This window comes from Stylophora pistillata, chromosome 8 (assembly GCF_964205215.1).
Source record: "Stylophora pistillata chromosome 8, jaStyPist1.2, whole genome shotgun sequence".
Taxonomy (NCBI): Eukaryota; Metazoa; Cnidaria; class Anthozoa; order Scleractinia; family Pocilloporidae; genus Stylophora; species Stylophora pistillata.
This window is the reverse complement of record NC_142526.1, coordinates 7,015,001-7,032,500: the sequence shown is the minus strand read 5'-3', so window position 1 is coordinate 7,032,500 and position 17,500 is coordinate 7,015,001. Positions and strand designations below refer to the sequence as shown.

Genomic DNA, 17,500 nt, shown 5'->3' with positions numbered 1-17,500 from the left:
GTATGCAAAGGTGGGAATGAGTGTGTAAAATGAACATAAAAGTTAGGTGTTAAAATTGAGGGAGCGACTTCTGTAACAACAGCACGCTCCTAAACTCAATTCAAAATTGTAAAAAATATATGTTATATATTATTAAAATAAAAAATGAAATCAAAATAAAATAAAATAAAATGAAGTTAAAAAGTTATATAACAGTAACTATTAGAAAGAGGGGGTGAAGCATTTAGGGTTTAGGGTTAAACCGCTAATGTTATATTAGAGTTTTGGTTATAGTTAAGGGTTAGAGTTATATTAGGGTTAGAGTTAGTGTTAGTTAGGGTTAGTGTCAGATTAGGTTTAGGGTCAGGGTTAGCGCTAGATTAGGGTTGGGTTAGGGTTAGGGTTTGGGTGGGGTAAAGGTTTGTAATAGGTAAGGGTTTGCTTAGGGTTTGTGGAATGGGGTCTCTGTTTTTGACTGTAGGAAGGAAAAGGGGGTTATTGATAGGATACGAAAAAAGGATTATCGATAAAAGTAAAGTATTCTCCTTTTACACTTATTTTTATGGACAGGTGACAGCAGGAATGGGAAGGATATAGGTAGAAGAGGAGCCGTGATGATTCCTATTGCCATATTTATAAGTGGTTGTAGGGGATGTGATGAAGAACTGTGTTAGGTATTTTAAATTATAGATGAGATATAAAGAGAACGTGGGCTAGTTAACACTTTTCCTGCGAGTTTATGGTGAGGGGTTATGTTAAAATGTTTTGGGGTGGTGTGGGCTAAGGGTCCAGGTTTATATTTGTTTTTAGGGTTGAGTAAAAGCAATAAAGGTAAATAATATGGAACTTTGTGTAATAAGAAGGATCTGTAAAGAGCTAATAAAATACATATATTAACAGAAGACTTTTATATTTTATAGTATAAGGAGTTGGATCGAGGAGTGGTAAAAGAAGATGTGAAGTGTCTGTGAAAGTTGTTCAAAGATGGAGAGAAATGGAAATCAACCGGCCGGGTGAGGAGAGAAGGATGCATCGGCACCAAGGCTCCTTATAGTTGTGAGTCGTCAGGGGCAAAGCACAACCGAGCGAGGATGTTTCTAACCTGGTACCAGGTCAATGCCCGACATCCTCGTGCCGAGTCCTTGTTAAAGAAAGCGAGAAAAACTACACAATTATAGTGCTAAATTAGAAAGTCAGTGGAACCTATTCCGAAGGAAAAAAATAAATAAAAAAAGGAAAAAAAATTGTAATATAGAGGGAAGTAAATATGTATATTAAATAAAGAAAATTTCAGATATAATAGAAGAGAAAACTTATGTAGACAAATTAAAAAACAATTTTTTTTCCGAGATAGTATAGAGGAGAATGCAATGCTCATGTAGAGAAACAAAGAATGCGGTGCTAATACAGAAGAGAATACTTATTTAAATTAAAAGAAAGATAATTAAATGAATAAACACAAAAAACAAAAACATAAATAATAATAATTTAAAGTGTGCGTACACCGAACGGAAGTGTCACGAAACGGGAGCCAGAACCAAAAGGGGAGGTGTGTGCCATTATTTATATGAAGAAAACAAAGATAGATACCTTAAGAAATATGAGAGGGAGCTGCCTTGTCCTTAATATCCAAAGAAAAAAAATTACATATATTTCTAACGAAAAAAGATTTTCGCTACCGGCTCCGTGTCGTGAAATAGCGGAGTTGAAAGATCTTAATCTGGGATGGTCACGTCAGAATGGCGTGATCGTATTGCGTGAGTCTTATGACGTACAGGTAACGCGCGATTGCTCTTGGGAAATTGATGAAGAGTGTTTAATCGATCTTCGTCGTAAAAGGGACTTTGGCCCGCGAGATGTCCAGAAGATTAATTATTCCTAGAGATAAAGGAGATAACTACGCGTGTCAGCAGAAGGAATTGAATAGAGACGTCGATGTAAGGTTATCGGACGTTGTTGGAAGAGGGCGAGGACCCATTGTTGAGATCTTTCGTTCTAACCTGGCTGTGGAAAGTGATTAACTGTTGGGATGCATCGATCCACCTTCGCTGTGAATGGTTGTCGAACGGTGAGTTAAATAAATTAAAGATCGGAAAGAGAACAATTATTGTATTGATTTATTAAAGTATAGAATAGCTAGAGTAGATGTATCCAATCTATTAATGTAGACAATAGCTAGAGTAGATGTGAAACAATAAATAAAGCATATAGAGCATACCAACAGTTAAGTGGATTAAATTGTTCTGCATACTTTTACAATATAAAACAGATGTTAATAACAAAAAGACAGTTTTTGATGGAGACAGTGCGGAGAAAGCCCCGTAAAAAGGGAAGGCTCTAAGTATAGAAATATAGTACGATTATAACAAATTCGAGTTTTGACAAGAATTATTATACATGAAAATAAGTATGACGAGCAAGGCTAAAATACAATTATGAGTTAAAATGCAATAATGAGCTAAGATAAATTACAAAATTCTTTGAGATTATCAATGAAAAATGTCGAAAGATTATAATGAGGCAAGAGTAAAGTAGATTCTTTAATAAATTACCTAAGAATTATATACGTAGTGGCTTTAATGGTCAACTACAGTCTCGAAATGGAACTAAAGTGTTAAGAAAAGAACATCAGGGATGTCTTCTCTATAATTATATATGAGAATTTTGTTGCGATTTCGTTTGAAAATAGCTCAAGGCACCTAAATGTATAAGAATGTAATGATCATGTTGGAATCCATAAACTGTAAAAAATTAAATACAGAAAAAAAAAATCAATAAATCAATAAATAAAAAATATATATATGTATATTTTTTAATGGCATTAAAATCTATTATTATTTGGTAATTTTAGAGTGTAATAGCTTATTGGTGAGTTACATGGTATGCAGTTTGGTGGTGTTGCTATATGCTTTGGTGAGTTTGGGGATATGCATGTTGTGGTATTTGTGTAGGATGTGGCGTACTATTTTGTCTGTTTGTGCATGTTTGTTGTATTTGCTGCGGTAGTAGATTGTAGATTTCTTAGTGGATTGGTTTGTTTTGGTGAGTCGTCATCTTTTGTCACAAGGGTAACTAAAGGTAGCCAGGGATAAGAGTATTTAGTGATTAGTATGTTGGGGTAGGCAAGAGCGGTCAGTCGTAGAGAAAAGAGTTTGTGTATAAAGTCGTAATTGTCTTTGGTTTTTGGTAGTCTGCTGTATTGTACAGTTTCAGTCTTGATGATGCCTGTGAAAATGTGTTGTGGGTGATTTGACGAGAAATGGGGGTACATATATTTGTTATGGGGTTTTTGGTAAATTTGGTGATGAATTTTGTGATATAGTATGGTGTGGTAATTGAGGGAAATTGTGAGGTCTCGGTAGTGAATGGAATGACAATTGGTGGTGAAAGTGATTGGGATTTGTGAAGGATATGTAGTGGATAAATGGTTTATAATATCTGTAATGTTGCTTTTGTCTGTCAACAAAAATCCGTCGTTGATGTATCTACAAAAAAGGAAAAGTCCAGTGGTGTCGCGTTCCGAAAAGAAAGTTAATTCCCTGAGCAGCAAGACCAGGTCAGCGATTTGCCGGCTGTGGTAGCTGCCCATAGCAACCCCTTTGATTTGTCCTGAAAAGAAAAAGTTACGGTTGTTAATAAAATTGTTTAAATTCAGTAAAAAGTCTCTGTAAAAGGTTGGTAGGTTTAATAGTTTGCAACTGGTGGTGATGGCATGGATGGTGTCTGAATGTGAGATGTTGGTGTAGAGCGATATGAAGTCAAAAGTCGTTAAAGTAAAATTGTCAATATCGTCAACATAAAAGTTGTGAAATGAGTCCAAAAGGTCTGTTGAGTGGTAAATTAAAGGAAAAGGAATGTTTCGTTCTTCAAAAATGTCTTTCAGTTGTAAAATAATTTTGTCAAGTTCTGTACCAAGTAAACATGAGGGGTTAGAAGTCATCCAGCTGTGTGCAGTTTTAATGGGTCATCCTGTTAGATTGTGAAGGTTTGAGGGTGAGGCAGTATCAGTCAGTTTATGTACTTTAGGTAGGAGTTTCATGTAAGGTAGTTGAAGTTTGTCTTGTGTAATAGTGTTAAGTAGTTTCTTGTCGGTTGAGGTTGAAAGTAGTTTGTTAAAATGTATTTGTAGTTTGCTAAGTAATTTGTTGGAGTTTGTTATAAGGTCAAAATTGTCAATACGTTTGTATGTGGTGGAGTCTGTAACTTGTCTGGTGTATTCGTCTCTAAACCATGTGATGGGCACAAGGGCCCATCCATATTTTTGTCTGTCTTGGTAAGAATTATGTCTTTGTGTTTGTTAAAGTTGTGGATGTGGGATGCGTGTGACTGTGCGATGTTGAGGTGTTGTGGATTAAAAAGGTTGTGTAAGTGTGTGGTCGACTGTAGGTATTGCTTGGAGTAAGAAATGGTGTTGTGGACATAATCGATGATGTGGACATTAAAATATGGTCTAGTTTGTTCTTCTTGGAGAAGCTTGACTGGGTTTTTGTTTGCGTAAGGGTGTTATCTACGTTAGAGGCTTGTAGTTTTCTTTCTGGTTGAGTGATTTGTAGCTTTAAGTGGATTGGTTCCTTTGTAGATTAGGTATATGTGCACGATCCTTCGCAGTAAAGCACTATTTGAGCAATAGTGAAAATCAGACCTGAAAAAAATTTCAGGCCTGTACGGGACTCGAACCACTGACCTCTGCGATACTAGTGCAGCGCTCTACCAATTGAGCTAACAAGCCAACTGGGAGCAGGCCATCAAATTAATTCGACATGAACCCGTAGATGATAAATCAAACAAAAACAAACATATGAAACATATGCATGTATGAACTGCGGCTATGAAACGTATATGTGCGCGATCCTTCGCAGTAAAGCACTATTTGAGCAATAGTGAAATTCAGACCTGAAAAAAAATTCAGGCCTGTTCATACATATGTTTCATATGTTTGTTGTTGTTTGATTTATCATCTACGGGTTCATGTCGAGTTAATTTGATGGCCTGCTCCCAGTTGGCTTGTTAGCTCAATTGGTAGAGCGCTGTACTAGTATCGCAGAGGTCAGTGGTTCGAGTCCCGTACAGGCCTGAAACTTTTTTCAGGTCTGATTTTCACTATTGCTCAAATAGTGCTTTACTGCGAAGGATCGTGCACATATACGTTTCATAACCGCAGTTCATACATATGTTTCATATGTTTGTTGTTGTTTGATTTATCATCTACGGGGTCATGTCGAATTAATTTGATGGCCTGCTCCCAGTTGGCTTGTTAGCTCAATTGGTAGAGCGCTGCACTAGTATCGCAGAGGTCAGTGGTTTGAGTCCCGTACAGGCCTGAAATTTTTTTCAGGTCTGATTTTCACTATTGCTCAAATAGTGCTTTACTGCGAAGGATCGCGCACATATACGTTTCATAACCGCAGTTCATACATATGTTTCATATGTTTGTTGTTGTTTGATTTATCATCTACGGGTTCATGTCGAATTAATTTGATGGCCTGCTCCCAGTTGGCTTGTTAGCTCAATTGGTAGAGCGCTGCACTAGTATCGCAGAGGTCAGTGGTTCGAGTCCCGTACAGGCCTGAAATTTTTTTCAGGTCTGATTTTCACTATTGCTCAAATAGTGCTTTACTGCGAAGGATCGTGCACATATACGTTTCATAACCGCAGTTCATACATATGTTTCATATGTTTGTTGTTGTTTGTAGATTAGGTTGTTAAGAGCGGAGTTGACTTCTGTAGAGATTATTTTCTTTATGTTAGGTATGGTGGTAGAATCTGTGGTTGGTATAAAATTGTTTCCTTTGTTCAAAAGTTCTGTGAGGTCAGGGGAAAGGTTGATGTTTGTGAAATTGTGAATTTGTCCATTGAAGAAAGTTTTTCTTTTTCTGCTGTTAGTTGTGATTTGCGTGAGGTTATGCATTCATTTTCTAGTAAGAGAGCTGTGTCTTGTGGCCAAAGATGGACTCTAGTTTGGAGGTGATCGATGAATTTGTGTAGATTTGTGGTGATGGAGTGGATGCGTCTGCGAAGGATGTAGCCATGGTTTTGTTTGATTCTCTTCAGGTGTTGGATTCATTTTTGTTGTTTTGATTTTTCTTCATCTTTAAGTTGTTTGATTCTATTGAAGAGTGCTGTATTTTCGCATTCAAGGTATTGGATGCTCTGCATGATAGTGGTAGTGTTTAGTTGAGTGCTGCTTTTAGTAGAGTAAGTAAGGTTTCCATTGTGGGTTTTAAAACCTGTAGTAGCAAGACTGGATCGAAGATTGTAGATGGTGGCTTTGTTTCTTTCTATTATAGTTGATAGGTGGTGGACTTTGAAAAGAGACTTTTTTTGTTTTTTTGAGAAGGTGGTAGATTTGATAGTTTCCCATTTCCATTTACGCGTACTAGTCGTAAAAGATGGGTCAGGTTTAGGTTTTTGATTATCTTTCTTGTGTTTTTGTATTTTAGGATGTCTCTTCTTGTTAATTTTCTTCTTCTTTCTGTTGGTTGTCTCTGTTTTAGATGTATACGAGGGATGAGGGGTCAATGGAGTTCCTGAGGTTAAATTCCTTTGAGCAGTTTCCTTTGATGCATCATTAGAGAGATTGGTATGTGCACCTTCATCTATTTTCCTCTTTTTGATCTTTCTGGTACTTGATTTCTTTGTCATGAGTACTGTAAAACGTTATTAGGATTTGTGGTAAAAAATATTTAGAATGTATATATTAAGTGGGAAGAGCAGAAAAATAAACTATTAATGGAGAGATAGACATATGTGATGGTGAATAAAACAAGAGGATTATGAGGGGGGGGGATGGGAGAAAGAGGTTAATGACCATAGGATTGAATAGACTAAAATGCTATAGGACAGAATGGATTGAAAAATTTTTTATATTTATTAAGTAATTAGCCATTAGTATGGAAAGAGGTAACAAAAAAAAAAAACAAAAACAAACAAAAAAAAAATGTCAATTAAGTCAACTAAGTGCAATTAAGAACACCAATACCATTCAAAGAGTTGACTAGAACCAGAGTAGTATCCTTACTGTAGATACTGTCGTTCGTTTGTATAGTATTAATATGTGGTAGTCGGAAAAAAACAACTACATTATGCATCCCTACAGACCTATTTCGTGGTTGCCCACTCATCAGGGGATTTTTTTCTATCTCCTGATGAGTGGGCAAGCACGAAACAGGTCTGTTGGGATGCCTTTTTTTTTAAATCCCCTGATGAGTGGGCAACCACGAAACAGGTCTGTAGGGATGCTTATGTAGTTGTTTCTTTCCGTCTACCACATATTATATATATATATACATATATATATTTAACAATTATTCCACGGCGCGCGTTGGATATGAGATGATAGATAGCCAACGAGGCGCGTAGGACTGAGTTGGCTATAACCATCTCATATTCAACAAGCGCGAGTGGAATAATTGTTTTATTAAAAACGTTAAATTAAATTATTAAATTTTCTTGAATTTTTAGCTCCCTTTTAATTTTAAGCTGACATGTACGCTTACCATATTTGTAGATTATGGTATATTGGCTGATATACCATAATGGCGAAGCCAATAAAAAGTCTTGAATTGCATTATCCAATGATCTAGTTTTTAATAAATATATTTATTAAAAACTGAATCATTGGATAATGCAATTCAAGACTTTTTATTGGCTCAGCCATTATGGTATATGAGCCAATATGCCATAATCTAATTTCTGTACATTGTTAAAACCGGTTTCTTCTCACAAAATAAAGTCGAGAAGATTTGTCTAATAGTTTGGGGGCGTTTTTTTAATAAAACAATTATTCCACTCGCGTTTGTTGGATATGAGATGATTAATAGCCAACTCGGCGCGTAGCGCCAAGTTGGCTATCTATCATCTCATATCCAACGCGCGCTCGTGGAATAATTGTGAAATATATGCAGTTAGATATAGCTCTTTGGCATACAAAGCTCTGCTTTCATGTCCAAATTGAGCTCCGTGGGGTGAGTCACTGCCGGTAACATTGAGCATAGCTCGCGAGGCTTTCCCAGTTTGAGCACTCTGGCAGGGCTTAGATGATACCACAAATGTGGGATCGTTCGGGGTAACCATATCCGTTATCTCCCACCCTAGCAACAGCACTGCGCTGATGAGGCCCAGAAGGCCGAAACAGTTATAAGCTTCTCGGCTAAGATACGTGTTCCGTTAGGTTTGGCCATTTTGAAAGCTAAATACTCATGAATACAAGCAAGGATTTTGAGGTCAGTATGCCCTTTTGGGCCTTTATATTTGCTCGTTAAGAAGATTTTGGATGATGTCAACGTACACTGGTCACGAAGCCTGTGAGTGTCAACGTCCAACACTTTGCTGTATTTGCAAACAAGAGGGTCACATAGGCGTTAATGGCAAATACTCGTGAGTCTTCCCAACAGTACATGGCATGCCAACAGACGAAAAAGAAGATGTAAATATTGATGATGACAACCTCAGCTCCACTTCGATGGAAAATCTGCTGCTCCCCTCTGCCCTTCCTCCACCTAATCAGTCCGAGAAACCCGTCCAACCCGCTGACTCGGATTCCTCGTCCATTGACGAAAACCTCCCGCTGGCCTCCTTTCTGCCACCGCCCGTACAGTCTACTTTGCCTGCTGAACAACTCACTGATCCTTCTTCTGAACTTCCTGCTTCTGATCCAACCACTTAACCGCCTCCTGAATAGCCCAATGAACTTAACCAGCCTGATCTTCCCTCTGAACAATCCGATCTTCCGTCTGAACAACCTGGCCAATCTTCTGAATCTACCCCTACAGACTCACCTCTCATCAGTTCTCAAGGACTCTTCGCCGCAATCAAATCTGCTATGAAACCACCTTCCCGCCAAACACCTGCCAAACTGCCCGACGATTTTTCTCTTGCGTGCTCCCGAAAATCTACTGTGCCAACACTTGTCACCGGAAAACCCCGTTCTTCTATCCCCGTACCTACCGCATCACATATTGGTCACTCCTAACAACCCAGAAGAGATAGAAACTACTCACGAACTGAAAAGAAAATCATCATTATCTGAACTCTCGACCCCAACCTCAGAGAGGAAAAAGGGGAGAAACAGGTCAAGGAAACTCAAGTAAGTTTATAATTCTTAAGTGAGTCTTTTTTCCAAGAATCTTCAAGTGAAAAGTGTCTTTTTTCCAAGAATCCTTGAAAACTGTAACTTTCAATGCAAGGGGACTAGCAAACCCCCTTACCTACAATTTCTTGTTTGATTTGATCGAGAAGTCCAACTGCGATGTCTGTTTTGTACAAGAAACGTTAATTCATTCTGAATCTACTATGAAATCTCTATCCCATAGATGGTTGGGCTGTAGTTTTTGGTCCCCTGCCTCAGGGAAACAGGGTGGTGTCGTCACCTTGATTTCTTCTAAATGACGAAATCGTATCTCAGACAAAATCGTATCTTGGAAGAAGGACTCACGAGGTCGTATTGTCAGTGTTTTGATCAGGTGCAGCGACATTGATATTAATCTAGTCAATATCTACGCTCCTACCAATCCTATCAAACGGAAAAGTTTTTTTGTTTCGACTCACGAATTGTTTATTCCCTCCTCTGCGATTATCATCAGAGGAGATTTTAATTGTTACGACAGCGCTCTCAATAAATTTGGTGGGATTTTCTCTATATGCAAAGTATATGAATCTTTAAAAAGGGATTTCGCGCTTTCAGACGTTTGGCGAAATTTGCATCCAAGATCGAGAGAATTTGCATGGTTTAATTCCACACAGTCAATTGGGAGTAGACTTGACAAGTTTTTGATTTCGAAAGATTTATTGTCACCCAATGTTAAGTGTGACACTCGCCCTTGTTTGATGTCAGGCCACGATTTTGTTTTTCTTACCGTTGATATTCCTACCGCTGTAAAACGCGGTCCAGGAGTTTGGTGTTTTAACAACTCTCTTTTGAACGATAAGGATTTTTGCGCTACCATAGAGAAACTAATTGATGATCATGTACGTTTTTTATCTTGTTTTCCGTGTCTCCAAGATTGGTGGGAGTTTTTAAAACAGTCTATTAAAGAAGAAATGATCTCCTTTTCTCGCAAAAAGCGAAGACAATTGCAAAGAGACCAGGTGATTTTGACGAACAAATTGATCCGTCTTCGTCAACGTTTAGTTAACTGAGACAATTCCGTTATCCCTTTAATTTCTGACACCGAATGTCGTTTGAAAGCCCTTCGAACTAAACAAGTCGAAGGAATCATTATTCGTAGTAGAGCAGAACGGCTAGAGGAAGGCGAAGGCCCCAGTCGGTATTTTTTTAATTTACAAAGAATTAAAGCTCAACGATCCCACATCTCTTCGGTTTATGACTCTACCGGTATCGAAGTCTCCTCCCAAGAGGAGATTGAAAAAGCTCATATTGATTTCTACACTCAGTTCTTTTCCGAAGAACTGATAGATGCTGCTCTTCAAGACGATCTTTTATCTTCTCTATCACGGAAATTAACTTTTGATCAGGCGTCATCTTGTGAAGGCGAGATCATGCTTGATGAACTTACTCTCGCTATGAAAAATATGAATAGGAATAAATCACCTGGCCCTGATGGCCTTTCGGTTGAATTCTACGCTAGATTTTGGGATCGTTTAGCTCCACATTTATGTCGAGTCGTAAATGCATGCTACCAAACCGGAGAGATATGAGTGATTCCATGAAGATGAGCAACACACGCGTTATTTTTAACAAAGGAGATCGTAAGAATCTGAAAAATTGGCATCCGATTTCCCTCTTAAACGTTGATTATAAGTTATGCTCAAAAGTTCTCTCTCTTCGACTCTCTAAAGTTCTGGAATTATATTGTTGACCCTGATCAAACCTGCTCTGTGCCCAGATGCAAAATTACTTCAAACTTACATTTACTCAGAGATATCTTAGATTACATCAACCGCATGAATGAAACCGGCATTTTGCTCAGTTTAGATCAAGAGAAAGCCTTCGATCGCGTTAATTGCACCTTTCTTATTATCCTTTCTAATTATCCTACCCTGTTTTGGTTTTGGCCCGTCTTTTTGTTTTTGGATCAACACTTTACATAATGGTGTCAATATGCCTGTTATTGTTAATGAATGGCTAACCGATGCGATTCCTTAGTCTCGTGGGGTGAGACAGGGGGATTCTCTGTCTCCCCTGCTCTATGTTTTGTGCGTTGAAACTCTCGCATGCAAAATCCGAAATTATCCTGAGATCGAAGGCTTTCTCCTTCCGGGCGCACGTGGTCTCTGCTATAAAGTTGGAAATTATGCTGACGATACGACCTGTGTAGTGAAATCTTATCGCTCTCGGCAAGTTCTATTCAACATGATTAATATTTACGAGCGTGGCTCTGGGGCATGCCTTAATGTCACGAAAACAGAGGCCATGTGGTTAGGGGCATAGCGTACGCGCGACGACCAACCACTTGGCCTCAAATGGATGACAAAAGTTAACATTCTAGGTGTTGTTTTTGGCCGTGATACTAGATTAGACAACTGGCAGCCAAAACTAGAGAAATTAGTAAAACATCTAAATTTATGGAAATCCCGCTCTCTTTCTCTTCTCGGCCGATCGCTCATCGTTAACACCCTCGAAATTAGCAAGCTCCTGTATCTCTCTATAGTTTTGCGTGTCCCGAAATGGGTCATTTCTAAGGTTAACGCTTCAATCTGGCTATTTGTCTGGGGCTGTCGAATTGAAACGGTTAGCCGAGCGTCCTGCCACCAATCTCTTAGCAGTGGCAGTCTCGGCATTTTAAATTTCCTAACCAAAGGTAACTCTCTTCAATTAGCCTCAGTAATTTCCAATCTAGATGATCGAGAATCAAAATCCTTTTATTTGGCCAGATATTTTCTAGGCTCTAGGCTTGTCTCCTGTCGCTCGGAGTGGAGCTCTCTTCGAGATAACTCCACCCTGAGTACACGGATCTTGACACCCTATTATGAGAATGTTCTCTTGGCTCTCACCACTCTACGTGGGATTCTCTCCCGCACGGAGTGTTGCGATTTTGAATTTTCTTCCAAGAAATGTTATCGAACTCTCTTGAAGGAAACCTCCACATCTCCAATTCTTCATCGGTTTTGGACTCCCTTCCTTCTGATTGACTTTGGTCTTGAAAAATTTTGGAATTTAGTGCGAGATGACTTTTCTGAAAATTATAAGAACAACATACTCTGGAAAGTTGTACTTCGCGCTATTAAGGTCCACGATTCTCTTAAGAATTGGGGATATATGGACTCAGATAAGTGCGCCTTCTGATCCCATAAAGAAACTATAGATCACTGTTTTCTCAATTGCCCCTGTGTGAAATCTGTGTGGTCCTACTTTTCCCCTGCTATCTCCTCTATCCTTGGAACTAGTTCTCTCCCATCCTGTACCTATGTTTTCTTTTTTCATTGGAGCCCCGCTAGCCCCAAACAGAATCGTATTGCTCGCTTTCTAATTAAGACAATTCTGTACAGCATCTGGAAATTTCGAAATAAATCTACCTTCCACAATGGGAATGACCCCCCTGAGGGTATAATTTGCTATGCCCTCAGCGAGACCAAAAACAGAATTGCATGTGACTACTTCCGACTCTCGTTATCTAACTTTAGACACGCTTGGGAGTCCCCATCAATCTGTACAATTGATGGGGACTCCTATAGAATACTTTTGTAAATAGATTACCATAAGCTTTAGTTGACATTAGATTAAATTGACTTGGAATTATTTACAACTTAGAATTAGCATTAAACAATCCTAGCGTTACATTAATATTAGTCTATGTTAGCCCTAGCCATACCAATATTATAGATTAAGCTTATATTAATATCAGACCTAACTATTTTGGAATTATTTATAACCTTACATTAATATTAGTAATATTTAATACTCGTATATATTTAAGAACTCTTGAACTGTGGAACTGTGGACTGTTTATTAATAATTATTAGTTGGGGCCAAGCCCACGTGCTTTAGCACTTTTATTTTTTGTAACTTAGGTGGTTTGTTAAGAATAAACCCTTTTCAAAAGGGTTTATTCTTAACAAAGGCATTGGGCTCAACACTAACTTTTCAACTTACTAGCCAAGTGGCTAGTGACATCTTAGATGTTTTTAGATGGTATGACGATTTCAGTCTGTTTACTAGCCAAACTGGCTAGTGGAAGTTGAAAAGCAGTAGCCAAAACTGAATTTCTACTTGTCTGTGGCTAGTGGGCTACCATTAGTGTTGAGCCCTGCACTTGTGGTGACTATAGGCTCTGCTGGGGCACAGCTCTGTTTTATATTGTTGCTTCTCCTTTGTGTATGTAAACTGGATTGGACCCTATGTGAAATCTTTTCAATCACAATTTGAACAGTACTTGTAAATTTTGTACTCGTTAAGCACTTCAATGCATGATTTGTGTTTCTCCCAGATTCAGAGTCAGGATGTTCACTAGAAGTCGTAGAAGCAAGGTAACTTAATTTAACCTAATTATCTCCTCAACTCCCAAGATCTCATTTTATTTTATTTTAATAATTCTCCTCACTGTCTGCCATAGAATTCTTATGATGTTAGTTTGGAGAATTAATTAGTGGATCAACTCATACTCCCCTAATTTATATTTTCTTTATTGTCATCACTTGTCTGTTTGATATTGTGTTGATATTGTAAGGAGAAATTCTGTCTTGGTCACTCAACATGTTTAAAGGGTTATATGTATAAAGCTGTGTAAGGAGAGTGATTTCCAATAACTTTTTTAAAAATGCTTCTGCCTAATGAAAACAAATTGGAAAAAAGTATCAAATTATGGGAAATCTCGTCATAGTCATGTCTAGACATTGTGCTTTCAAGAAAATTTGTGTTCCATATTTATTTTTTAATTTTTTTATTTATGTGTATGTTGTTAACTATCTAAATGTACATGGAAATCTCAAATGGTACTGCTTCCAATCTCCCTGACAATAGATGGTGCATTTTATATTGTGTTACTTATTTCATTTGCTTTTTTCCATTTCATTGCATCAGACTTCAGACATTGGAAAAAAGTTTCATCTTAGAAAATGGAGAAACATCTTCAGTTGTTCAAGATATAAAACTGAAAGTTGATTCTTTTAGAGAAAAGCTTGAGGTTTGTATTAAATTTTTTGGATGAATGAGTGAATGTCGCCAACAACAGAAAATAACACAAGGATTTATTTACCTCTTTTTAGCTCTTTAACCCCCAAGAGCTGATTGTGGATTCTCCCCTCTAGATACTACACATTTCCTTGTAAATTAGTGACAAGAATTTGGTGTGAGATCAAAGTACTTAGTGACTTCTTCCTGATGAGTTTGAGTATTCTCTTTACCTGTTTGCTGGATAATGTATGGATATTATCTGGGAATTTAATTAATGGTTATAAAGTTATCTTTACTTCCAAATTTAGTTTAATTTAAAAAAAAAGATTTTTTTTTTTCTCACCATGTAGAGTGTTGAACACCTTAGCTGGTTAGGCCTGTTTAAAGAAATGTCAAGGTAAAAACAAGAATAAACTCTGCCTTTACTAAATGCTTCAATTTCTGGCGAGAAGAGAGAATGAGCTGATTATACAATAATTGATTTTTCTCATTCTCAGTGGCACTTCCAAGAGACCATCATCTGAGAAACACAGTTTACGAAGAAGGACTTCCACTGAACTGAATTCTGTGCTTGAGAAATTTAAAAAAATGTCGTAAGTGGAAATCCAGTGTTGCATGATAACCTGAATTAATTCTGCATTATTTTGATTGGTTCTTACTTATATATTGCAGGGTTCTTGTGCTCCTTGAAAATCCTTGAAAGTCCTTGAATTTAATTTTTTATTTTCAAGGACTTGAAAACCCTTGAATTTAGACTCAGTCCTTGAAAATTTCTGAAAATTCCTTGAAAATAAGTGCAGATGAATCAAAGTCGAAGTTTTCTTTTCTTTACGGCATTGAAAGTGTAAATTTCTAGCACAAATCGTGAAAACAAGTCTTTCTTTCAAATCCTGCATTGCATTATGATGTTTGACATGTGATTTATATATATTTTGTACCTGATTGGTGCATTAAAAATAACCTTGGGTACCTAGCATGCGATCACTCTAATGTGCAGACTTGAAGTCAGGCTTGTTGGACTTTTATCTGTTACTTTTAACAATAAAATTAATAGCAATATTTTTTATTGCTATTAGCTCTTATTTGATGTAAAAGGTCCTCGAATTTGAGAGCCAAGGTCCCTGAAAATGGCCTAAAAGTCCTTGAAAGTCCTTGAATGGCAAGTAATTCATGGCAGTCTCCATATAGACTCCCTGTTACTCAGTCTCCATATAGACTCCCTGTTACCCATTCTCCCTGTGTACCCTGTGTACCCTGTGTACCCTGTGTACCCTGTGTACCCAAGTGTACCCTGTGTACCCTGTGTACCCTGTGTACCCATGTGTACCCTGTGTACCCTGTGTACCCTGTGTACCCTGTGTACCCATGTGTACCCTGTGTACCCTGTGTACCCGTGTGTACCCTGTGTACCCTGTGTACCCTGTGTACCCTGTGTACCCCTGTGTACCCTGTGTACCCTGTGTACCCATGTGTACCCTGTGTACCCTGTGTACCCCTGTGTACCCTGCGTACCCTGTGTACCCTGTGTACCCCTGTGTACCCTGTGTACCCCTGTGTACCCTGTGTACCCTGTGTACCCATGTGTACCCTGTGTACCCTGTGTACCCATGTGTACCCATGTGTACCCTGTGTACCCATGTATACCCTGTGTACCCTGTGTACCCTGTGTACCCTGTGTACCCTGTGTACCCGTGTGTACCCTGTGTACCCTGTGTACCCTGTGTACCCTGTGTACCCTGTAAACCCTGTGTACCCTGTGTACCCTGTGTACCCTGTGTACCCCTGTGTACCCCTGTGTACCCTGTGTACCCTGTGTACTCTGTGTACCCTGTGTACCCTGTGTACCCGTGTGTACCCTGTGTACCCTGTGTACCCTGTGTACCCTGTGTACCCATGCATATCATGTATACCCTTGTATTCCTCATATACCCTTGTATACCTCGTATATCCTGTCTACCTAGTGTACCCTCTACACCCTGTTTCCTCTTGAGGAAACCTTCTTTTGATAATTGGTTGGGAATAAGGAACTCTCGCAGCTGTACATATAATAACCACATTTAGTTCTAATTAAATGTAAGTCCAGGTTTTTATTTAAAGTATATAACATAATGGTAAATACGTATGATGCACGATCCTCACAGTAGAGAGCGCTATTTATGCAATAGCAAAAATCAGACCTGAAAAAAATCAGGCCTGTACGGGATCCCGTACAGGCCTGATTTTTTTCAGGTCTGATTTTTGCTATTGCATAAATATTGCTCTCTACTGTGAGGATCATGCATTATATGTATCTAATACTGCAGCTCAAAATATATGAACTTCATATATTCATTGTATAATGGTAAATACACAAGACAAGGCATTACAAGAATGCTAGATATCTACTTGAACAAGTTGGGGCTATAGGACAGCTTTTTTCTACAATTGTGATGACTTTTGCTTAAGTACATATGAAAATCTTGTTTTCATGGGTTCTAGATTTAAGGTTTTTTTTTCTACAGGCAATGGGAAGATGCAGAGATGTTATACCTCCTTCAACAGATGTACAAAGACTTAAACTTGATGGAAATATTTAACATCGAGGTAATTTTACTTACTAGTCAACTTTATTTTAAAAATATCAATCTCAGTACTTGTGTTTGCAAGAGTGTCAAGAACAGTTATGAATGTTAGGTTTGTTTGATGTTCCTTAAATGAAAATCCTCCTGGATCATCAATGAGGTTTCCAAATAGAGAATGAGAGAGTGTTTTTTGGAGCCTTGACTAATTTATTTTTAACTTATGAAATAATGCTTGCTTTTTGTTTTGGCAGACTCCCCTCCTTCAAAACTTCTTGTTTGAGGTTTTCAGGAATTACAATGCGACACCTTTTCATAACCTCCGCCATGCTTTCTGTGTGACACAGATGGTAAGAAAAGATGCAGAAATTAAATTATTTTCAATATCAGTCTCAATACTTGTGTTTGTAAGGGTATCAAGAACAGTTATGAATGTTAAGTTTGTTTGATGTTCCATGAAATCAATGTAAATCCCCCAGAAATTAAATTATTTTCAATATCAATCTCAGCACTTGTGGTTGTAAGAGTGTCAAGAACAGTTATATATGAATGTTAAGTTTGTTTGATGTTCCATAAATGTAAATCCTCCTGGATCATCGCCATGCTTTCTGTGTGACACAGATGATAAGTAAAGATGCAGAAATTTAAATTATTTTCAATATGATTTTCTCATTTAATGAAGTTGTGATGTGGAGAAACATTGTGTTGCAAAGTGAACTTCATGTGTTGTCTGTCGTTTGTGTTTATAATACTAATATATATATATATATATATACTAATACTATAATCTTTAATGAGGATGCCAACATCACAAAAGTGGTTTACAGGAGGGTCCTCTTAAGTTAAATACTAATACAAAGATAAAATACAAATAGCAACAAATAACTAATGC

The 17,500-nt window shown here is 37.9% G+C and overlaps 1 protein-coding gene across 1 annotated transcript in view; it reads left to right on the top strand.

The window, feature by feature from the left end:
* LOC148724724 (high affinity cGMP-specific 3',5'-cyclic phosphodiesterase 9A-like) overlaps positions 1-17,500 on the top strand; it is a 20,745-nt gene that overhangs the window by 1,737 nt on the left and 1,508 nt on the right. The window contains exons 2-8 of the mRNA XM_088731365.1: positions 1,922-2,047; positions 13,365-13,404; positions 13,958-14,060; positions 14,401-14,447; positions 14,548-14,643; positions 16,552-16,633; positions 16,863-16,958. Of these exons, the coding sequence (XP_088587491.1) occupies positions 1,922-2,047; positions 13,365-13,404; positions 13,958-14,060; positions 14,401-14,447; positions 14,548-14,643; positions 16,552-16,633; positions 16,863-16,958 (590 nt within the window). The remainder of the gene's footprint in view (positions 1-1,921; positions 2,048-13,364; positions 13,405-13,957; positions 14,061-14,400; positions 14,448-14,547; positions 14,644-16,551; positions 16,634-16,862; positions 16,959-17,500) is intronic.